Here is a 25,154-nt window from a genome sequence, read left to right as displayed (position 1 = left end):
AAGGATCTATAAAAGCACCCTTTCTTTGAGAAAGGATCTATAAAAGCACCCTTTCTTTGAGAAAGGATCTATAAAAGCACCCTTTCTTTGAGAAAGGGTCTATAAAAGCACCCTTTCTTTGAGAAAGGATCTATAAAAGCACCCTTTCTTTGAGAAAGGATCTATAAAAGCACCCTTTCTTCGAGAAAGGATCTATAAAGGCACCCTTTCTTTGAGAAAGGATCTGTAGAAGCACCCTTTCTTTGAGAAAGGATCTTTAAATGCACCCTTTCTTTGAGAAAGGATCTTTAAATGCACCCTTTCTTTGAGAAAGGATCTATAAAAGCACCCTTTCTTTGAGAAAGGATCCATAAAAGCACCCTTTCTTTGAGAAAGGATCTATAAAAGCACCCTTTTTTGAGAAAGGATCCATAAAAGCACCCTTTCTTTGAGAAAGGATCTATAAAAGCACCCTTTTTTGAGAAAGGATCTATAAAGGCACCCTTTCTTTGAGAAAGGATCTATAAAAGTACCCTTTCTTTGAGAAAGGATCTATAAAAGCACCCTTTCTTTGAAAAAAGGATCTATAAAAGCACCCTTTCTTTGAGAAAGGATCTATAAAAGCACCCTTTCTTTGAGAAAGGATCTATAAAAGCACCCTTTCTTTGAGAAAGGATCTATAAAAGCACCCTTTCTTTGAGAAAGGATCTATAAAAGCACCCTTTCTTTGAGAAAGGATCTATAAAAGCACCCTTTCTTTGAGAAAGGATCTATAAAAGCAACCTTTCTTTGAGAAAGGACCTATAAAAGCACCCTTTCTTTGAGAAAGGATCTATAAAAGCACCCTTTCTTTGAGAAAGGATCTATAAAAGTAACCCTTCTTTGAGAAAGGGTCTATAAAAGCACCCTTTCTTTGATAAAGGGTCTATAAACAACAACATTTTTGAATCAGATATTGCTCATTGTGATAGATAATGGAGTCTGGTTACAAAATTTGTTTTCTTAGGAACTTTTTAAATTGGAAAAGTCGTCTTCCATTCAAAAGAGTAATTTATCACCATTTTCGAAGTACGTTTTTAAGAAGTTATTTTACCTTACGACTTAAAATCGGACTTTCTTCGTAATGTAGCCAGATAAAATACAAAATCAGGCCTGACTGTATTTGCTTACATAATTGCAAAAAGTAATTTATCACCATTTCAAAAAGTACGTTTTTTATCTGTTGTTTTACCTGGAATATCGGGTTGTAATCCTAAGAATTGATTTTAAATTTATTTTGGCAGCACGGCACATACTGGCATGACAATGACTAGATTTTTTGCTCATTTTCCTCCCGTTAACAATGGGGTATTTTATTCTTCCTTTTCTACATATTTTCTTTTTTTTCTATAGTCGTCTCTTCTTTCTTTTCTTCAATTTTTCCATCACCTTCTATACCATTTTCTTGCATTTCTTGAGACATTTTAAAATGTTCTATCAAATGTTTACGCAATTCCGAGTTATATTTAAAAGCCATGGGGCATTCATTGCACAAATAGGTTTTCTCACCCAAATGGATTCTCAAATGTTTCGTCAAGTCACCGCCCACAGCATATGATTTATTACAATATTTACATTTATAGGGTTTCTCTCCGGTATGGGTGCGCATGTGCCTCTTCAAATGGTATAAAATGGCAAAAGATTTTTGACATTGCTCACATTTATGTGGCCTTTCACCGGTGTGCAATCGCTTGTGCTCCAACAGAGAATAGGCTCGCGAAAAACGAAATCCACATATATCACATTCATGTGGCTTATAATTTGTGTGGGTGGCTCTGTGTTTGCGTAAATCTGAACCACATTTAAAACGCCTAGGGCACTCGGGACACGGGTAGGTTGCTTGGCCAGCATGTCGTGTCATATGTTCACTTAAATTACTCGAACTACGAAATGTTTTACCACATTGTTGACATAAATATGGACGTTCACCATTATGACTGCGCATATGTTTCTCCAGGGAACTTTTGTACTTGAAATCTCTTTCGCAAATTTCACAGAAAAGTTGTTTCTTTTTATGTCGTTGCTTGAGATGTTTTGTCAAGTGTGAACGCAGTATAAAAGATTCGTTGCATTTGTCACAGGAATACCTCTCAGCTTTGGGATGTTCGGTTTTTATGTGTCGTATAAGTGGCCTGGTGGATTCAAATGCAGTTTGGCATATTTCACAAATGATTTCTTGTATGGGCGCCACCTTTTTGTGTATTCTTCGATGTTCTTTTAATAGGCTAGGTGTTGCAAAACGTATCGAGCATTGGGTGCAAGGGAAGTCATCACTTGTGGTGTTCTTTAGCTGCTTATCATCTTCATTCTGTCCTTTGTGCCTTTTCATTTGATGATTACTCAAAAATTTGGCTGATGAAAAACATCGGTTACAAATTTCACACGAATGGGATGTCTTTATAGAATGTGTTGTAAGGTTTGTTTCTCCATTAATTTCATCGGTTAGGTCAGTCATTGGGTTTGATTTACTTTTACGCTTTGTGGACTTTAAATTTCTTTCACATTTTCGATGTTTTTGTGATTTTCTTGATGAGCATTTTAGACTAGAAGAAAAATGGAAAGAATTTTTTAATTTATTTATAAATGGACCAATATAGAAGAAGCTAACCCTCTTGTTAAACGCAATTCCCTTTCCTTCAAGACGCTTAGCTTTTCATTGCTGAAATAAATAAAGAATAAAACAACAACACTTTGAAATTATAGAATTTCATTTCTTACCTCGTATCTGTGTCACTACAATCAGGAGCGAAATCGGCAACATCATTGTCCACTGAATCTGTATCACATTTAATCAACACCTCCAGGTTATCCTCTGCTACACATTCATTATCCTGTTCCAATTTCATAACATTCTCCACTTCCATTAAGGGATCACATGGAGGATTAGCAATTTTAATATCTTCCAATATTTGCCTTAGTTGATATTCTGTTTCTATGCATAGTTTTTGAAATTTGAAACCCGTTAGCAGGTTATTGACACAATTTTCACAAATTAGCCGAGAGAATACACTATTTTCTGTAATGTTTATTTGGGGTACAATTCCTTGCAACATCTCCAGGATTGTGTATTCTTCGATTTTATCATTTAGATTATATTTAGTGTCCGCACTCAGACAAGTTCGGCAGTTGATGTTATTGAGGTGTGGTGGGTACATTTTTCTTATTTAAAAATATTTCTTGCTTTTGGCTAAATATCCACTCCACATTCTAGTAATTGTATCAGGATTGTTAGGATATTTTTGCAAATAAATTTTGTTTATACACATTTGACATCTGATTGAACTGCATTAACGACACTTTTGGTTTAGATAGCGGTAAATATTAACAGGGTTGATAATACAGTGTCAAATTCACACTGAGAAAAATGTATAAAAAAAATCTTTAGATTTTTTTTAATACAGAATACGCTTTTTAAAAAAATTCTGATTACAAAATTCGAGATTTAAAAAAAATTTTTGTTTTTAAAAAATACAAGATTTGAAAAAAATGTAATTTGATTTTTATACGATGATATTTTTCGACTTAAGGTCAGTAAAAAGCGTTTTTTATTTTTGATGAATTTCTTTTATTTATTATTTTATTAACATTTTAATTTGAGATTAAAGAAAATAATTTTTAAAAATTTAAAAATTTTTAAAAATTAAAAAAAAAGCAAGTGTTTATTTAAAAAATTCGAGACTTGAAAAATAAGAGATTTGAAAAAAATTGAATCGAGATCTATTTTTTTAGTTCAGGATTTAAAGAAAAATATTTTTCTAAAAAATTCGAGATTTGAAAAACAAATATTTTTCCAAAAAGTTCAAGATTTAAAAAAAAAAATCCAAAAAATTTGAGATTTGAAAAAATAAAATAATAATAATAATTGTTCCACAAACATCCCAGAAGGGACTATTTCAGAATTCTTTGAAAGCTTAAAAAAACATATTTTTTCTTAAAAGTCGAGATTTTAAAGATATTTTTTAAAGAAACTGTGATTTGAATAAAATAAAATAATGATGTTTGAAAAACAATTTTTTTTAAAAATAATGTTCTCAAAACGCAGATTATTTTTTTTATAAACAAATTATACAAAAAGTATTTTTTTTAATTTGAACAATTAAAAAAGTATCAGTCGGCTTTGCCGACAGCGATATACCCTCAGCCTCAGCCAATTATTTCCCAAAAAATGGGGGTTTTAAAAATTTTGGGCGTTTGAACCGACAAAAATGTTGATTAGTATTAAAAATCAAAATATTTGCGGAGGAGATACTAACAGGATTGGATCGACATTGACCATTATAGAAGTGGATCCCCAGCTACTACATATGGTGCCTATGGGGTTTTTACACCCTTCGGGCTGTTTGCTCAAGAAGTATGGACTTGCCCCTGAAAAAACTTTTACCATCGTAATTGAGGCAGCGAATGCAAGTTGCTTCAACAAAAATCAAAGTGATTCGATATCAGGTCTTAAAGTGAACTTATCCGAAATTTTGTGTGGGAGGTACCGGATGGAGTTGACAAATATAGTCCATATTTAAAACTGATCTATATCTGGTAGATATATTAGGATGTGTACAGACCAATTCGGCCACTCCCTTCAAGAGTTACCGTACGAACAATTTTTCCGAACATTTTTAAACTTTTGTGGATGAGCTACCTGAAGGAGTGAACCGATATGGCTTATCTTCGAACTTAAACTATGTTTGGACAAAATATTACTATGGCCAAATGTTGGACCGAATCGGCAGATCCGTTCCAGAGTTATCTTGCGCTCCAACCACCTCACACGGTGTCATAGGGGTTTTTTGCAACTTTTATGCTATTTTCTCAGGAAGTATGGACTTGCGCCTAATAAAACATGTACCGTCGTATGGGGGGCAGTGAATACAAGTTGCTAAAACAAAAATCAAAGCGATTCGAGTGATGGCCTAAACTGAACTTTTCCGAAATTTTGTGTGGGAGGTACCCGAAGGAGTAGACCGATTGAGTCCATATTGAAATCTAATGTAAGTCTGGTACGCATTTCAGGATATGCAAAGTATGGACCAAATCGGTTACTTCCTTCAAGAGTTATTGTGCGCACAAATTTCCGAACATTTTCGAACTTTTGTGTGGGAGGTACCGGAAGAAGTGGACCGATATAACCCATCTTCGAACTTAAACTATGTTTGGGCAAAATATTACGAAAGCCAAAATTTGAACCGAATCGGTTCATCCGTTCGAGAGTTATTGTCCGCTCCAGCCAGCCAGACAGACAGACGGACGGACATTGATCAATCGACTCCAAATTGTCTGAAACACATTTCGTCCAAACATACTTGGGATCTAAAACCATTATTTCGATGAGGCACATTTTGACCGTATGAAAGTGTATATACCCTCGTATAAAAAAAAAATAAAGTAATCCAAAATATGAGAAAATTTATTTGAAAATTTTGCCTATTAGGCGAAGGTCATTTTTTATTAATTTTTTTAAATTAATTTCTCGTTAGAGACGAGCTTACTGACCAAGATGCTTTTTGAAAAAGGAAAGCCGACGATACGAACCCACACAATCACCACAGTGTGACATGCATGTTTCGCCTTTGGTTTAGGAAGGCTCCTCAGACACATCGACTGTGGGGCGGCTTCGCTATCCTCTAACTTATTTCCTCTTTCAAATGCAAGTTGTTTTTTTACAAAGTTGAATTTTTTGTTCAAATCTAAGCGTTTGTCATGAAAGCCATACAAAGATTTGAACAAAAAATTCAACTTTGTAAAAAACAACTTGCATTTGAAAGAGGAAATAAGTTAGAGGATAGTGAAGTGGCGCTTGCATTGGCAAATTATGTTCACAAGATTTCACAATATTTTTATATTTTTTTCTCTTCTCAGATATTCAAATTCGAAATTGTAACCGACCTTAATTAAGCGACCTCTGCCGCTAAACTAGTTAATTGTAGGAAAATTTCCTTTTGGACCGTTGTCATTCTACCCTCATTTATCTTTGCGATTTTAGCAAATTTCATGGAAAGAAAATGTTAGCTATACGCCTTCATATGGCCTCGTTATACGTACGAGGAGAAAATCTCGTCCATTTGGCTACTTCAAGTTGAACATTAATCATCAAGAATTTTAAGGAAGAAATCCAACTTTTAATTTTCCAAAGTGAAAATAGTCTTTGGTTATAAATTATATCAAACTTATTCCAAAACTTAAATTGTTAGCAACCGTTTTGCCAATTGTAAGTAGAAACTCTTTCGACTCTTTTACTCGGAAAGGTGTATGCAATCTATCATATTTATTTCAATTTAGTTGCTTTGGAGATTTGTGAATATAATTGTTGAACGTGACCAGCCACCCTACAGGGGTTCTTCAAATAATTTTGATTTCCATTGCTTTATTGGAGAGACAAAATAGCGATATAATTTGCATTAGGTAAATGTTTATTCTTTGAATTACGATCAAAATTGTTCTCTCATTTAATTATTTATTAATTCTGTTAGGTCGAACAGCAATTGGTTTCTGTGAGAGCACGACTTCTTGTGCATGATCGTAAGGCACCAAACCAAGGGCTGAACAATGCACAGAATTCAGTTGACTAATAACACTCTATCTGTCCGCTGAGTGACGTAAAACCGTTGACAATGTGATGGAAAGAAGAATATGTAATATCTGCTTGGTTCGAGAAGAAAAAATAACAACTTGCTAAATATCCACCTCGCTGGTTTAAATTATAATCTGTTCATATTGATCTTTTTGATGGTGCCCAAAATCATTTTCACCTAATGTGATCTATTGAGGTAACGTGCATATAAGTAATTGCAGAAATTGTGACTAGAACGGAGTGAACAAGCCAGTATTGATCGAAGAGTTAAACAAACCGACACCCAAATATATTATGTACAAATCTATTACTGTCATAATTCTCAGTGAAATTAATTTGCTTGCAACTACTACGATAAGTTTTATAAGTTCCTCGTATTATGTATTTATAAGTCATTCACGTTTCGACCATAAATCCTAATTTTGAGTGCCATTTTCATTCCGGTTCAACCTAATATTCCTTCTGGTATCATAAAATAACGTTTCAAAAAAAAAAAAAAAAAAACCAGAAATCAGACGGAGAATTTGTCTTACGGTTCGTTCTCATTGTACATAGCGTGAAGATCACCGAACACACAATCAAACACACATACATGCAGTTTTTAAAACAATGTTACATACATTCAATGATCGGTTTTTAAGCATCCTGTTAAATTGTGTTTTCGGTCATGTTCCCGCTCAATGTTACTTAGCATATAAGTGTGAACAACATACATACGTGAATTTAAAATTTCAAATATGTTGCTAAAGTTTTGTTCTGGCAACATTTCTGTCTGCTAAATTGCTGTGCTAAACTCTCTCAACATTCCCAACAGGCTACCACAACAAATAACCTGTCATCATCATTGAGCATGAAATTACATGTATTGATCACACATCAGCATCTCTTAATCTCTACTTATTGACAGCTCTGCCGACATCGCTTCGTGAAAGTACTTTCAGCGAGGGACTTCAGCAGCAACCGTAAGTCAACGACCTTATACTATTTACATTATTTTTTTGATGAAAAGAAAGTACAAAGAGGTGATCATGAAACATATGTTCTGTTATAACATTGAAAGTAAATTAATTTTTATGAAGCTTATTGAATGATGCAACTTCACTATAAACATATGGTTCTTGTTCATTATAAGAAATAAAAAAAAAAGGAAAAAAAAACAAATTTAATCGTCACCTTTTTGATAATGCATGCTTAAGGGAAATGTTGACATATGAAGAACAAAATATTTGTTACAAAGAGTTCAGCACCGCCTACAAATTATATTTAAACATTAACTTTAATCTATCGACAGCCTTTTTTTTTTTTTTTTTTGGACCTAATAAGTCTAAAAAAATTTAATTTATCCGTATTTAAGCAGCTTGGGCACTTCATTTAACTTATTTATAGTTATCTGGGGTTATGCTCTAAATCGCTTTTCATTATCCAATCTTGTTCTTTCTTCTTTATTATAACTTTAACCGTTAACAAACTAAATTTACCATTGAAAACTACTATTAAGATATCAATGAAAATATCGCTAAAAACTAGTAACATCCATTAGCTTTAAGGCATGCTCATGAATACCTATTTATCTATTCCATGATTTTTTTGTCATTTATAGCAAAGATTCTATAGTCTCTGAGATTGGTTTTTTTCTAATGTTTTTAAGATCTAGATTAAGCGTTCTATTCGTACAAAATTATGAAGGTTGATTGTGAATTTTTAGTTAATAAAGAAACAATGAATTTCGAGTAAACTTAACCACTTTATCTGTTTGTGCGCTCTTGTACGTAGACATGGGTAGGTTGTAGACAGATTTTGGGGTTGCAACACCACGATCTGCATAGTAACCGGAAACAAAATGTTGCAACCTAGGTTGGGTGGGCTTTTGGGGCAACAAACCATCTCGTTGCCTGGCATCATTTGGCTTCTTTCCTGTTTCTGCCGTCATGTTGTATATTTCTCTAGCAACTTGTTGGTGTATTTTCATTTTCCTCATATACTATCTTTACTCTTTGACTTCCGTTTCCTTTTCGAAACTTGTATATCCTTAATTGGTTCAATTAAAAAAAATGCACAGAAATCATTTATATTCCCTAGTGGTCAGGTGGCAAGGGAGCCATGAAGTTATTCGAACCCCCCCTCCGACGAGCAACAAGGCCGAAATAAACAGTGCATTTTCTTCGTTAGTACTCCCAACAATATCAGCCACAGATTCTTATACGTTACATGCTACAGAATATAAATTGGCGCCCAACGTGGGGCCCGAACAGGACATTATCTCTATTTTTTTAACACCCCGGCTTTTTGCCATATTCGTTCGGGTTAACTACACCAAATTTTTAATCACTCTCCATTATTTCTATCTCTATTGTTTCCGAGTTTCTTTGAAAACTTTAGGGTATTACGGACTTAGTTGGAATACTTATTGGGTCAGTTAGTCATCCCATGAAGACCACTAGTTTTGGTACTCTCTCCTTTTGTCTTATTTTTATGAATTTAGTGGTTAGGAAGTTTTGATGGAATTCAGCTTCTGGATAGTTCGTCATGCTAGATCTGACCTCGAAAACTTCTGATCATTATCTCATAACTAAAGTCATACGTCTGGAAATATGACCAATGTTTTCCATACCAGAGTATGAAATCTTCTATTATCTATATATTTCTTTTCCCTACCAAATGATGTTTCTGTTAACTACCCTGTCTTACTATACATGAGCAAGCAAACAGATAAACCACATGCAAGAATTTTGGCAATCCGCTTTTCTTCATTATACATATATTCCTATATAAACCTTTTCCTCATAGTAGTACAAGTTTTATATCTGATTAAAGTTTGAAACCCACTTCTAGATACAATTGTTTTCCAGTTGGTAATAAGTTATCATATGTTGAATTTTAGGGGTTGAAAATTCGAAATTACCTGTTTAATACTTTGTTTTTGAAAAGTATAGTTTATAGGGGGTATATTTTCTCGCATTATTGCTAGTTGTTCTTACAATATCGTTTTGAGAGTGAACTATCTGATTGGCAAAAGGTTGAGTTACCACGAAGATGCATTGAGAACTTATTTGCTTTTGAAAATCCTTCCATTTATACAATCAATATTCTAATTTTAATTAGGGAGAAAAAAGCTACCTTGATATAGCAAATTAATTGTTTCTATGCCTCAGTTTTACCAATCATTCTTATTTCCTGTTTTCCGGTGTATACTAAAGCTCTTGTGTTGATGCTTTGATTGCGTGTTTACAATAATTATCTGTTTTTATATGCTCAGCATTTATATTGCATATCTGTTAGCGATTATCTGGGCTATCTCTCTTCGGGTGTTAGTTTTTCACCTTCTGAAATCTGATTTGGATTAGATTTGTTTACCAATAAATATATATTTTTGACCATTCCATATAGTAGATAGCCTTTCATATTAGTATTCAAGCGGTCCAGCAATTTTTTTGTTAGAATGGCGTTGGAAGCTAGTGATGCATATTTGCCGCATGCCGCTTCTGAGGAAGCTACCCCAGCATGTGGAGCGTGTGCTTCACTAATAACCATTAAAGCCCAACTTGTCAAAACAAATTGTGGGCATACATTCCATAGGAATTGTTTAGCTAAGGCCGAGAAGATGCGGCCATATTGCCCTCTTTGTAATTCAAGATTGCTAAGTGAGCCATCAACCCCTAGCTCAGCTGGTGTGACAACAAGGTCTCAAGCCAAAGGAACATCTGTTCCCAATGGAAACAATCCGCAAAATGAGGAGCAGTCTCTTGGGGCTACGGCTTCCTCTTCAAGTGGTAATGCTGCTGTTAGCTCTATAGCTTCAAAGCCAAACGAGCTACAAGAACTGGTCACTTCAATAGTATCAGCGCAGCAAGCCCAGCTTATAGATAGATTGGATGAACGGATAGCCAGAATGGTCCAAAGTACTGTAGAGTCGAGACTTTCTAGACTTAATTTGAATGGACAGGCTCCACCTGCTGCTGCTGCACCATCTCGGAGCCTTCCAACTCCGCCACGGCCAATGCCTACAATGCCACCTCTAGAGGAACAAACCCTACGGGACATGCTCGGAATCCCGCCTAACAATTCCGTAAACCATGGCCAATTGAATTCGAATCGGTCAGCACAGACTGCATTAAATAATTCCATATCTTCTGATTTATCCTCCAGACCAGATAAGGTCTTACATATCATGTCCAATTGGAGGATAAAGTTTAATGGTAGTTCCACTGGCCTTAGTGTAGAAAATTTTATTTATAGAGTAGAAGCCCTCACCTCGCAGACCCTCCAGGGTGACTTCGATCTCCTTTGTAGAAATGCTAGTTCCCTTTTCGAAGGGAAAGCCGCGGATTGGTATTGGCGATACCACCGATCTGTTGTTAGTGTTGTCTGGAACGATTTATGCAGGGCATTACGGCAGCATTATAGTGATTCGCGATCCGACGTAGATATACGAGAGCTAATCAGGGATCGAAAACAGAAGCCAGGGGAGAATTTCGATAGTTTTTATGACTCTGTAGTCGAGCTGACGGACAGACTTAGGGAACCGTTGTCAAATGAGATGTTGGTTGAGATCTTAAGGCGAAATTTATTGCCAGAGATACAACATGAAATTCTCAACTTGAGAATTTCATCAATTCAAGAGCTCCGTGATATATGTAGGAAAAGAGAGTTCTTCCTACAAGATATGCGGCGGAAGCATGGCACTGGGATTGCGAAACCAAGTTTTGTTGGGAAGAAAGTATATGGCTTGGATGAAGTACTTGTAGATGACGATGCAGACTCGGCATTTCTTGAAAACGAGCAGGTTTCAGCGTTAACTCTAAATTGCTGGAATTGTCGTCAGATCGGACATCGTTATCAGGATTGTGTGGCGGATAGAACCGTTTTTTGTTACGGTTGCGGGGCTCCTGATATTTACAAGCCCACATGCAAGAAGTGCAACCCAAAAAACTGCCGGTTGGGTGCACAGGCGGGTGCACCAAAGCGGAATCCGGAGATGAATTAATATTGCTGAAAAGACCTGAAATTAAGCCCATACCCGAATGTGTCGATAATGTTAATGCCAATACAACCAAATGTGACCAACAATATATAGATGTGCCGCCTTCGAGTGCATATCACTTCAAACCCTTGCACGTACGCCTTAAAGAATATTATGCCACTCGTGATAGAATTTTCAATGAAGTTTCGAAGCCCTCAAGATCAGCTAGAAGGATCCGAGATTTCTGGAGAGATGTTAGGGATTTTAAAAATAGATGTGTTTCTTCTGTCCTAGACAGACCTAGTGACGTAAGACCGTATGCCGAGGTAATTCTTCTTGGTGATCGAATGTTGGGTCTGATGGACACCGGCGCCTCACTGAGCTGTATCGGCGGTAGAGCGGCTAGGAACTACTTAGATTCCGGAAAACCATATAAAAAGTTGAAGTCGGTTGTCAGAACGGCTGATGGCAAAGGTCAGGATGTAGTAGGGTTCATAGAAACTACAATTATGTTTAAAGGAGTTGAAAAGGATATCATGATTTTTATTATACCAAGCTTGGACAAAGATTTGTTCCTAGGAGTAGACTTCTGGAGCATGTTTGACCTCCTTCCTCCTGGGGTAGTTCATAACCAATATCTTTCTGATACTTTGTCCGCAATTTCCGAAATATCCCATCAAGTTCAACTATCTGAAGTGCAGAAGCAACAGCTGGAGAGAGTGGTGAATTTGTTCCCATCTTTTGCTAGCCAAGGCTTAGGAAAGACGCATGTTCTGCAGCATGTAATTGATACTGGTTCGGCGAAACCAATCAAACAAAGGCATTTTCCCGTCTCTCCTGCTGTTGAAAAATTGATTTACGCTGAACTTGATAGAATGCTTGCGCTTGGGGTCATAGAGGAGTCGAATAGTGCGTGGTCGTCTCCGGTAGTGCTACATAGAAAACCAGGGAAAAACAGGCTCTGCCTAGATAGCAGGAAGTTAAATTCCGTAACTGTGGGGGATGCATATCCTTTACCCCACATTGATGGTATTCTGAGTCGGCTACCGAAGGCAGAATTTATAACAGCGTTGGATCTGAAGGATGCCTTTTGGCAGATTCCGTTGGATCAGCAATCAAGAGAAAAAACAGCATTTACCGTTCCTGGGAGACCGCTGTACCATTACACGGTAATGCCCTTCGGCTTGTGTAATGCGCCGCAAACAATGTCCCGCCTAATGGACAAGGTCATTCCACCGGCTCTCAGGACGGAAGTGTTTGTTTACCTCGACGATTTGCTGATCGTTTCGGAGTCTTTCGAGAGGCATCTTGAAGTTCTGAGGATTGTTGCTGCCAAAATCAAGGAGTCTGGCCTAACCATCAACGTGGAAAAAAGCAATTTTTGTGTAGCTGAGGTAAAGTACCTCGGTCATCTGGTGGGTGGTGGTGTTATTAAAACAGACCCAGACAAGGTATCAGCGATAACGGATTTCCCTATACCACAGTCAGTCAAACAGGTTAGAAGGTTCCTGGGAATGACCGGTTGGTACAGGAAGTTCATTAGGGACTACGCCTCGATTGCCACACCACTAACGGATCTTACCAAGACTAAACGTAAATTTATATGGAGTGATGAAGCTCAAAGATCCTTTGAGGCTTTGAAGAACCATTTGAGTAGCGCTCCAGTTCTACATAGCCCCGATTTTTCACAGCCGTTTTACATACACTGTGATGCTAGTAGAACTGGTATAGGAGGAGTATTGGTCCAGAAAGATGCGGAGGGCGAAGAGTTTCCTATTGCCTTTATGTCAAAGAAACTCAATCAAGCCCAACGCAACTATTCAGTGACCGAACAGGAATGCTTGGCAGCAATGCTGAGCATTAAAAAATTCAGAGCGTATGTGGAAGGACATGAGTTCACTGTCATCACCGACCATGCGTCGTTGAAGTGGCTCATGTCCCAAACAGACCTCAGTTCGCGGCTAGCTCGATGGGCCTTGAAGCTTCAAGGGTATAAGTTCTCGATCCAACACAGGCGTGGTAGTCAAAATGTGGTCCCTGATGCCCTCTCCAGGACCAACACGGAGGATTTATCCGCCTTGGAGGTATCCGGTTTGTCTATTTTTGAGATTAACGAGACATCAAATACTCGGACTGGTTGTGGTTTGTATGTGGATCTGGACTCAGAACATTTTAAGTCCGAAAGTTACAAGCAGTTGTTAGCAAAAGTTGAGAGAACTCGGGATACAATGCCGGACTTAAAGATAGTGGACGGGTATTTATATAGGCGTATGGAACATGCCACGGGTGAACAGGTACAAGACGATATGGCATGGAAGTTGTGGATACCTCTGGAGCTAGTTCCTGAGGTATTAGAACGCGCTCATAATGACCCGTTGGCTTCTCATGGGGGAATTAACAAAACATTGCACGCTCTCAGGAAGTTTTACTTCTGGCCGAACATGGTGGTGAACGTTAAAGAGTATGTCAACAACTGCGAGACTTGTAAGACAACTAAACATCCCAACCAGCCCCTTAGACCGCCAATGGGCGCAACATCAGAAACCCAACGTTTCTTTCAAAAGATATATGTCGACTTCTTGGGACCGTATCCCAGGTCGAAAGCAGGCAATGTAGGGATTTTTGTCGTCTTAGATCACTATTCAAAATATCCATTCCTCAAGCCCGTGAAAAAGTTCTCTTCAGAAATAGTAGTGGATTATCTTGACAACGAACTCTTTCATACATATGGGGTACCTGAAACTCTCGTTTCAGATAACGGATCCCAATTCAGGTCTAACAATTTTAGTGCCCTCCTTAAGCGATACGGCGTTAAGCATTTTTTCACTGCTGTTCATTCACCCCAAGCCAATGCATCAGAACGGGTCAACCGATCGGTTCTGGCTGCGATCAAGTGTTATATTTCCCCCGACCAGAAAAATTGGGACTTACCGTTGAGTAGCATTGCTTGTGCCTTGAGATCCTCTTACCATTCCGCGATAGGAACATCACCATACTATCTTGTGTTTGGCCAGCACATGGTGACAAATGGTGCAACTTACCCCCTATTACGGCAACTAGGTATGTTGGAAGATAGAACCGTGCGATTTACGAAAAATGATTCTCTGGCCATAATGGGAAGTAGGGCAAAGGATTGTATGCAGAGGCAATTTGTAAGAAATCAGAGAGCCTACAATTTGCGAGCCAAAGAGGTAAGATATAATGTCGGTCAGGAGGTGTATCGCCGTAACTTCACCCAAAGCAATTTTACCAAAGGTTACAATCAAAAATTAGCCCCAAACTTTCTGAAATCTCGGGTACGAAAGAAGCTAGGAAATGCCACTTACGAGTTAGAAGACCTGCAAGGCAATTATATTGGAGTGTATCACGCGAAGGATATACGACAATGACCACTGCAAGCGGTATCAGCTTTGGTGGTAAAGGTGGTTGACCCCCAAAGTCTGATTTTGGCGGGGGGTGCTGAAGTGGCGCTTGCATTGGCAAATTATGTTCACAAGATTTCACAATATTTTTATATTTTTTTCTCTTCTCAGATATTCAAATTCGAAATTGTAACCGACCTTAATTAAGCGACCTCTGCCGCTAAACTAGTTAATTGTAGGAAAATTTCCTTTTGGACCGTTGTCATTCTACCCTCATTTATCTTTGCGATTTTAGCAAATTTCATGGAAAGAAAATGTTAGCTATACGCCTTCATATGGCCTCGTTATACGTACGAGGAGAAAATCTCGTCCATTTGGCTACTTCAAGTTGAACATTAATCATCAAGAATTTTAAGGAAGAAATCCAACTTTTAATTTTCCAAAGTGAAAATAGTCTTTGGTTATAAATTATATCAAACTTATTCCAAAACTTAAATTGTTAGCAACCGTTTTGCCAATTGTAAGTAGAAACTCTTTCGACTCTTTTACTCGGAAAGGTGTATGCAATCTATCATATTTATTTCAATTTAGTTGCTTTGGAGATTTGTGAATATAATTGTTGAACGTGACCAGCCACCCTACAGGGGTTCTTCAAATAATTTTGATTTCCATTGCTTTATTGGAGAGACAAAATAGCGATATAATTTGCATTAGGTAAATGTTTATTCTTTGAATTACGATCAAAATTGTTCTCTCATTTAATTATTTATTAATTCTGTTAGGTCGAACAGCAATTGGTTTCTGTGAGAGCACGACTTCTTGTGCATGATCGTAAGGCACCAAACCAAGGGCTGAACAATGCACAGAATTCAGTTGACTAATAACACTCTATCTGTCCGCTGAGTGACGTAAAACCGTTGACAATGTGATGGAAAGAAGAATATGTAATATCTGCTTGGTTCGAGAAGAAAAAATAACAACTTGCTAAATATCCACCTCGCTGGTTTAAATTATAATCTGTTCATATTGATCTTTTTGATGGTGCCCAAAATCATTTTCACCTAATGTGATCTATTGAGGTAACGTGCATATAAGTAATTGCAGAAATTGTGACTAGAACGGAGTGAACAAGCCAGTATTGATCGAAGAGTTAAACAAACCGACACCCAAATATATTATGTACAAATCTATTACTGTCATAATTCTCAGTGAAATTAATTTGCTTGCAACTACTACGATAAGTTTTATAAGTTCCTCGTATTATGTATTTATAAGTCATTCACGTTTCGACCATAAATCCTAATTTTGAGTGCCATTTTCATTCCGGTTCAACCTAATATTCCTTCTGGTATCATAAAATAACGTTTCAAAAAAAAAAAAAAAAAAACCAGAAATCAGACGGAGAATTTGTCTTACGGTTCGTTCTCATTGTACATAGCGTGAAGATCACCGAACACACAATCAAACACACATACATGCAGTTTTTAAAACAATGTTACATACATTCAATGATCGGTTTTTAAGCATCCTGTTAAATTGTGTTTTCGGTCATGTTCCCGCTCAATGTTACTTAGCATATAAGTGTGAACAACATACATACGTGAATTTAAAATTTCAAATATGTTGCTAAAGTTTTGTTCTGGCAACATTTCTGTCTGCTAAATTGCTGTGCTAAACTCTCTCAACATTCCCAACAGGCTACCACAACAAATAACCTGTCATCATCATTGAGCATGAAATTACATGTATTGATCACACATCAGCATCTCTTAATCTCTACTTATTGACAGCTCTGCCGACATCGCTTCGTGAAAGTACTTTCAGCGAGGGACTTCAGCAGCAACCGTAAGTCAACGACCTTATACTATTTACATTATTTTTTTGATGAAAAGAAAGTACAAAGAGGTGATCATGAAACATATGTTCTGTTATAACATTGAAAGTAAATTAATTTTTATGAAGCTTATTGAATGATGCAACTTCACTATAAACATATGGTTCTTGTTCATTATAAGAAATAAAAAAAAAAGGAAAAAAAAACAAATTTAATCGTCACCTTTTTGATAATGCATGCTTAAGGGAAATGTTGACATATGAAGAACAAAATATTTGTTACAAAGAGTTCAGCACCGCCTACAAATTATATTTAAACATTAACTTTAATCTATCGACAGCCTTTTTTTTTTTTTTTTTTGGACCTAATAAGTCTAAAAAAATTTAATTTATCCGTATTTAAGCAGCTTGGGCACTTCATTTAACTTATTTATAGTTATCTGGGGTTATGCTCTAAATCGCTTTTCATTATCCAATCTTGTTCTTTCTTCTTTATTATAACTTTAACCGTTAACAAACTAAATTTACCATTGAAAACTACTATTAAGATATCAATGAAAATATCGCTAAAAACTAGTAACATCCATTAGCTTTAAGGCATGCTCATGAATACCTATTTATCTATTCCATGATTTTTTTGTCATTTATAGCAAAGATTCTATAGTCTCTGAGATTGGTTTTTTTCTAATGTTTTTAAGATCTAGATTAAGCGTTCTATTCGTACAAAATTATGAAGGTTGATTGTGAATTTTTAGTTAATAAAGAAACAATGAATTTCGAGTAAACTTAACCACTTTATCTGTTTGTGCGCTCTTGTACGTAGACATGGGTAGGTTGTAGACAGATTTTGGGGTTGCAACACCACGATCTGCATAGTAACCGGAAACAAAATGTTGCAACCTAGGTTGGGTGGGCTTTTGGGGCAACAAACCATCTCGTTGCCTGGCATCATTTGGCTTCTTTCCTGTTTCTGCCGTCATGTTGTATATTTCTCTAGCAACTTGTTGGTGTATTTTCATTTTCCTCATATACTATCTTTACTCTTTGACTTCCGTTTCCTTTTCGAAACTTGTATATCCTTAATTGGTTCAATCCAAAAAAAATGCACAGAAATCATTTATATTCCCTAGTGGTCAGGTGGCAAGGGAGCCATGAAGTTATTCGAACCCCCCCTCCGACGAGCAACAAGGCCGAAATAAACAGTGCATTTTCTTCGTTAGTACTCCCAACAATATCAGCCACAGATTCTTATACGTTACATGCTACAATAGCGAAGCCGCCCCACAGTCGATGTGTCTGAGGAGCCTTCCTAAACCAAAGGCGAAACATGCATGTCACACAGTGGTGATTGTGTGGGTTCGTATCGTCGGCTTTCCTTTTTCAAAAAGCATCTTGGTCAGTAAGCTCGTCTCTAACGAGAAATTAATTTAAGAAAATTTATTTTTCATTTAAAAAAATCCACTTTTTGAAAAAAATTATTATTATTCGTTTAAAAAATCCACGTTTTGAAAAAAATTATATTATATTTAAAAAATCCACGTTTTGAAAAAAATTTGTTTTTTATTTAAAAAAATCCATGTTTTGAGAAAATTTATTTTTTTATTTTTTAAAATCCAAGTTTTGAGAAAATTTATTTTTTAAAATTCATGTTTTGAGAAAATTTATTTTTTAAAATCCAAGTTTTGAGAAAATTTATTTTTTAAAATCCACGTTTTGAGAAAATTTATTTTTTAAAATCCACGTTTTGAGAAAATTTATATTTTAAAATCCACGTTTTGAGAAAATTTATTATTTAAAATCTAAGTTTTGAGAAAATTTATTTTTTAAAATCCACGTTTTGAGAAAATTTATTATTTAAAATCTAAGTTTTGAGAAAATTTATTTTTTAAAATCCACGTTTTGAGAAAATTTATTTTTTAAAATCCACGTTTTGAGAAAATTTATTATTTAAAATCTAAGTTTTGAGAAAATTTATTTTTTAAAATCCACGTTTTGAGAAAATTTATTATTTAAAATCTAAGTTTTGAGAAAATTTATTTTTTAAAATCCACGTTTTGAGAAAATTTATTTTTAAAATCCACGTTTTGAGAAAATTTATTTTTTAAAATCCAAGTTTTGAGAAAATTTATTTTTTAAAATTCATGTTTTGAGAAAATTACATCTTTGTGTTTATTTCAGCTTTAGTCCATATTTTGTTGTATTCAAGTATTTGAATAACAACAAAATGTTTTACAGTGGATATGAAATTGATTAGTTGCGGGCGGAGGGTCGGGAATACTATAGTTTCAGTTGTCACCAAACAACTTCATCAGTTCCCTTTTCCGCCGACTCTGTATCGATAAACAGGTCAATAAGCCCATCCAGCAAATTAAACAAAATGAGAAATTTGCTATATGGCCCTAAAACTGATTACCCTACAATTTGAGTCGAACTAAAGAATTTTATATCCACCACTGTTTTTATGTCGTCTTTGCATTGCAAAGAATACGAACATAGTGTGTTGCTTCAATAAGCGGGGGTAAAACAACGAGAAAGTTGTTGTTTTTGCATTACGCATTGATCAACAAGGCCGTGCTGATGCCTATTATTGTTGTTGGCGTTTTTTATTGTTGGACTGCAGAATTTTACATCTTTGTGTTTATTTCAGCTTTAGTCCATATTTTGTTGTATTCAAGTATTTGAATAACAACAAAATGTTTTACAGTGGATATGAAATTTATTTTTTAAAATCCAAGTTTTGAGAAAATTTATTTTTTAAAATCCACGTTTTGAGAAAATTTATTTTTTAAAATCCACGTTTTGAGAAAATTTATTTTTTAAAATCCACGTTTTGAGAAAATTTATTTTTTAAAATCCACGTTTTGAGAAAATTTATTTTTTAAAATCCAAGTTTTGAGAAAATTTATTTTTTAAAATCCACGAAAATTTATTTTTTATTTAAAAATCCGCGTTTTGTGAAAATGTATTTTTTATTTAAAAAATCCACGTTTTGAGAAAATTTATTTTTTATTTAAAAATTCACGTTTTGAGAAAATTTATTTTTTATTTAATAAGTCCACGTTTTGAGAAAATTTATTTTTTATTTAATAAATCCACGTTTTGAGAAAATTTATTTTTTATTTAAAAAATCCACGTTTAGAGAAATTTTATTTTTTATTTAAAAAAATCCACGTTTTGAGAAAACTTATTTTTATTTTATTATTTATTTATTTTATTTACATTAACTAGTAGTAAATACAAAGTTAATAAGAAGGTAGCATTGGCTACTAAGGCCATCAGCTATCGTTTTTATAACATTAATTACAATTTAAAGTAGAAGTTTCTTATATAATAAAAGGAGAATGTGTTATAAAGTTATATACAGCATTAATGTTAACAGGAGTTGGTGACTTAAGAATTTCTAATCCATTATTATTGAGGTATATATTGTGTAAGTTTGCGATTGAGTTGCATGATTGCAGCATATGTTCTATGGTGTTAATACTGCCGCATTTTGGGCATTTGTTGTCAATGTTTTTGTTAAGGAGGTGTTGATGTGTGGCAATAGTGTGACCCATACGAAGTCTGGAAAACATCCGTATTCTTCTTTTTTCAACGTTTGTGGGATAAATAGGGCTAATGCGATTGGGATTGATGTTGCTATAATGGAAATGATTGAAGAGCATGCTGTTTTGCTTGGATAAACGCCGAAGTTCAGCTTCTATATGAGATTTCAAGTCTAATTTTTCGACGATGTCCTCATACACTAAAGGTGCTGTGCTGTACATTTCCTGTAATGCCGACATGACCAGGTATCCAAAAAAGTTGTATGTTGTGTATATCTGTTAATAAATCTCGAATTTTATTCACCGAGACCCAATTTGTATTGGAGACGTTTAAGACAGCTTTCAGCACGGACAGACTGTCAGAAAAAATTATTGTTTTTTGTTTCGACAAAAGTGCTATGTTGATAGCTTCAATAATACCGGCGGCTTCAGCTGTAAATATAGATGTAAAGTCCATAAGAGTTTTTGTGGCTAAAATGTTTCCATTGCAATTGTCATTTTGTAGGAGAGAGAGGTGAGGCATATGGTAACCCTTTGCCTCTCAGCACCCTCTCTCACCTACAAACTGACAATTGCCGCAAGTAAACTCGCCTAATGTAAATTGGGACCTACTGCATACGATGTTGTAGAATCTGTTTTGGAAGCATCAGTGTAGATAAATTTCCAATCAGAGTGTTGTGCGCAAAAGTGTTGGAAATTTTGTGCATATATACCCAGCAAAATGTTCGATGCCAAAGATGCTATTCAAGAATGGGTGCAAGTGAAATGGAATGTCATTTTTTCAGCATCTTCACTCATTCTTTTTACAAGAGCGTGACCCCCAAAAGATGCAATTCATTTTCAGATCCTAAGCATGTCATGTTTACTAACTCGATGGAATGGCATCTTCAACAATTCTTTGGAATGGCATCTATACCAATCCTTTGGCATGCCATCTTAACCAATTCCCAAGAATAGCATTTTCACTAATCTTTGGCATGTCATTTTCACCAACCCTTTGGCATGTAATTTTCACGCCTTGTTCGGAAAATGGAAAATGCTGTATTGAAAAATTATTTTAATTTTTTTATTTTATTAATTCAAAGGAATTAATGAAATAACTATAATTTATTTATCATCATAAAGTTTACATCTATATTTGCAGTTTGTTCTCGTTGTTGTAACAGTAGTTAATATGTTTGTATTCTCATTTTTCTGCTTAATCTGACTCTTGGTCTATCGGTCGTAAGAATGTGGCTATTTCGCTATTTATATGGTTTGGTAGGGCAATTGAAAAGGAGCAGTGTGTCGTGGGGGCCTGTGTTGTATGCTGGGCAGATGTTTTCCACGGTGTCATCAGTACTTGCCCTATAGGAATTTTGACGGCTGCACCATCCCGAGCGTATTGACCCAAAACTACTCTGGTTTGTCCTGACAGCTGGCGCTTCTCAGCTGCGATATATGGTGGATGATCTCCAATGACCGCATTCACACGATAACAGTTTACTGCATCTGCGACTTCATTCGTGTGAATGCTACTTAAACCTGGTTGAAAGGCTTGTTGATCTAGAGGTTCTCTCTTGTAACGTTAGACTTCTCTTTCTTGATTATGAAGACCCCTGGCTGCCTGGGCCTGTGGTCTGAATTCTGCTAACATCGACCATGACATTCAACTCTATTGTTCCCAACTCGGCCGCCCAGGTAGTGAACAGAGAGGCCGTAGATTTATTGGCTGGTATTTGCATATTCCTCGCGTGAAAAAATGGTAAGATCAGACAAAAAGGAGCTCAGTCTTTCACAAATGTTGTCAGGGAAGGCACCTGACGCCAAGATAGTACAATCATTCGCATACGTTACGATCTCAATGCCGTCTGCAGCGTTTGGCATTCAAAAGAGGTTTTCTTCACTGTACGGGTCTTGGACTTCTTGATCCCAATTTTTACGTACTACTGTCATCCAAACTTAAAATTTATTATCCAACGTTTCAAACTTGGACGGTGCGTAGTCTGCTCGATGACATCAAACAACGAGGGTGCTTGACAATATCAAAGGGCTTTGCTAAATGAAGTGTCACTATCACTGTTCTATCGCACAGCTTGCTCTGAGTGAGTCTTCGGCTAATATGGAGATGGCCTTCAGCGCAGTTGTTGTACTGCTTATGGATCCTATGCTATTGATCGGCAACTGGAAAGTTATTTCTGATGGTGGAAGAACTAAAGCCACAAGGGTCCTTGCTACGGGCGACAAAATCGGCCTGTAAGATTCACCTTTGCTGGCATCCTTTTCGGGCTTCAGTAGCTGGCATATTTTCCAAACTTCGGGAACGATGTGTTTGGCAAGCAACAGGTTGTAAATTTAAGGGAGAAACTTGACTTCCGGCTGTCCCAGCTGTGGCAGTCTAAACACCGCCGCTGCACCGCAACAGAGTTTACTTCGTCCACTCTCAGCCACTGATTTTGTTTCATCTTACAAAAGCTTTTCTATTATCTTCTCATCACCAGTTCAGATTTCGACATGGACTCCAACAGCACTCCTTTAAGAATTTCTAGTTCGTGGACCTACATTTAATTTGTAATTTTGTAATTTTATAACAAACCTTTCGGAAATGTATACTCTTTTGTTTTGATGTTGCCACATGTAGGGATGTACAAATCGACTTGTTTTTTTTTTTTTTTGTAGTGATCTGTACAAATGATTCAAATGCTGATGAAAAGATCGGATCTTTCACGACTTCCTTTGCATGGGTTTAAATGCTAATGAAAAGATCGGATCTTTCACGACTTCATTTGAACGAATGCAAAAGATCCAGTGAAATCATGGCATCTCATGGAACCACTTCCATAAAATTTTGCTGGGTACCCAGCGAAAAGTTTGCCTCCAAAGAGGCAGTTAAATGATATGTACAAGTGATTTGGAAGTGCATCAAATTATGCATTTTCACTCATGATTTTTACAAGGGAGTGACCCCGGAAAGAGGCACTCCATTGCACCGCATTTTAACTGACCCTTTGGCATTGCATTTTAACTGAACCTTTGGCACCGCATTTTAACTGAACCTTTGGCACCGCATTTTAACTGACCCTTTGGCATTGCATTTTAACTGACCCTTTGGAGTAGAATAGGAGGCAGTCCAGAGCACGTGGTTTGAATAACAAAATAAAATGCATTTTTTATTTGTGTAAAACAAAAATATTAATAACCCAGCAAAATAAATTGGAAGTAGTGCAATGTGGACTAGTTCTTTCACGGCATGTTTTGATGCAGTTCAAACGAAGTCGTGAAAAAGGCACTCCAGTCCTCACATTTTAACCGCATTTGGATGCAATCCAAAGAATCACATCCAATTGTCACATTTTAACAACATCCGGAGGCAGTTCAACGGAGTCGTGAAAAAGGCACTCCAATTCCTCACAATTTAACAGCATCTGGATGCAGTCCAAACGGAGTCGTGAAGAAGGCACTCCGTTCACTACATTTTATTAGCAGTTCTTAGAGATCCCTACACGTTCATAAATCAGTGTATACATCTCTACAGGCAGCGGCATACATTTTATAAAAAGAAATAAGCGTGTTAAAATTTCCAAAAATTTGGTAATACAAACTACAAAATATTTAATTTGTGAACATTTTTCCGGTAACTCACGAGAAGAAAATTTCCCAATGGAGTGCTGTTGGAGTACATGTCGAAATCTTAACTGGTGATGGCAAGACCCAAATAGCAGATGAAGCATAAACAATTCAGCTTGGATTAAATAGAGAGTGGAGGAAACACGCATGTTTGCGATTGAATTCAATGGAGAATTTTCATAATTTGTGTTAATGTAATAAAGTTCTTAATATTTTTGTTCTCCACAAATAATAAATGCATTTTATTTGTTCTGGGATATTTTGTAATGGCTTGCACAAAAACACGTGCTTTGGACTGCATCCTATTCTACCCCAAAGGGTTAGTTAAAATGCAATGCCAAAGGGTCAGTTAAAATGCAGTGCCAGAGGATCAGTTAAAATGCAGTGCCAACGGGTCAGTTAAAATGCAGTGCAATGGAGTGCCTCTTTCAGTAGTCACGCTCTTGTAAAAATCATGAGTGAAAATGCATAATTTGATGCACTTCCAGATCACTTGTACATATCATTTAACTGCCTCTTTGGAGGCAAACTTTTTGCTGGGAACTTTATTAAATTAACACAAATTATGAAAATTCTCTATCGAATTCAATCGCAAACATGTGTGTTTCCTCCGCTTTTCATTTAATCCAAACTTAAGTGCTTTTGCTTCATCTGCTAAATGGGTTTGATATTGTCTTCCCATCACCAGTTAAGATTTTGATATGTACTCCAACAGCACTCCATTGGGAAATTTTCTTCTCGTGAGATACCGGAAAAATGTTCACAAATTAAATATTATTTAGTTTGTATTAACAAATGTTTGGAAACGTTAACACGATTAGCTCTTTTTGGAAATGTATTCCGCTGCCTGTAGAGATGAACAAACTGATTTATGTACATGTAGGGATCTCTAACAACTGCTAATAAAATGTAGTGAACGGAGTGCCTTTTTCACGAATCCGTTTGCACTGCATCCGGATGCTGTTAAATTGTGAGGAATTGGAGTGCCTTTTTCACGACTCCGTTGAACTGCCTCCGGATGTTGTTAAAATGTGACAAATGGATGTGATTGTTTGGATTGCATCCAAATGCGGTTAAAATGTGAGGAATGGAGTGCCTTTATCACGACTCCGTTTGAACTGCATAAAAACATGCCGTGAAAGAACTAGTCTACATTGCACTACTTCCAATTTATTTTGCTGGGTATCGTTGGGGGTTGAACTCTTGCCAAGAGAGCTTAGTGATATATTACACTGTCTTGCAGAAAACATCCATGTGGGGAATTT

The 25,154-nt window shown here is 36.1% G+C and overlaps 1 protein-coding gene across 1 annotated transcript; it reads right to left on the bottom strand.

Moving 5' to 3' along the window:
• Positions 1–1,309: 1,309 nt before the first annotated feature.
• On the bottom strand, positions 1,310–3,267 carry LOC141398819 (uncharacterized). Its single transcript, XM_073976521.1, has 3 exons — positions 2,737–3,267; positions 2,627–2,677; positions 1,310–2,561 (listed from the first exon to the last, which is right to left on the bottom strand). The coding sequence occupies exons 1-3, from the start codon at positions 3,171–3,173 to the stop codon at positions 1,346–1,348; spliced, it is 1,704 nt and encodes a 567-aa protein (XP_073832622.1). The 5' UTR covers positions 3,174–3,267; the 3' UTR covers positions 1,310–1,345.
• Between the last annotated feature and the right edge of the window lie 21,887 nt (positions 3,268–25,154).

Source organism: Musca autumnalis, unplaced genomic scaffold, assembly GCF_047663935.1.
Source record: "Musca autumnalis isolate F117 unplaced genomic scaffold, ASM4766393v1 scaffold_3, whole genome shotgun sequence".
In the NCBI taxonomy this organism is placed as follows: domain Eukaryota; kingdom Metazoa; phylum Arthropoda; class Insecta; order Diptera; family Muscidae; genus Musca; species Musca autumnalis.
This window is presented reverse-complemented; position numbering and strand designations above follow the sequence as displayed.

Coding starts and splice junctions, on each gene's coding strand:
- LOC141398819 (XM_073976521.1), bottom strand. CDS start 3,173: ATGTACCCACCACACCTCAATAACATCAACTGCCGAACTTGTCTGAGT. Junction 2,678..2,736: donor TGTAGTGACACAGATACGAG/GTAAGAAATGAA, acceptor TATTTATTTCAG/CAATGAAAAGCTAAGCGTCT. Junction 2,562..2,626: donor GAATTGCGTTTAACAAGAGG/GTTAGCTTCTTC, acceptor TTTTTCTTCTAG/TCTAAAATGCTCATCAAGAA.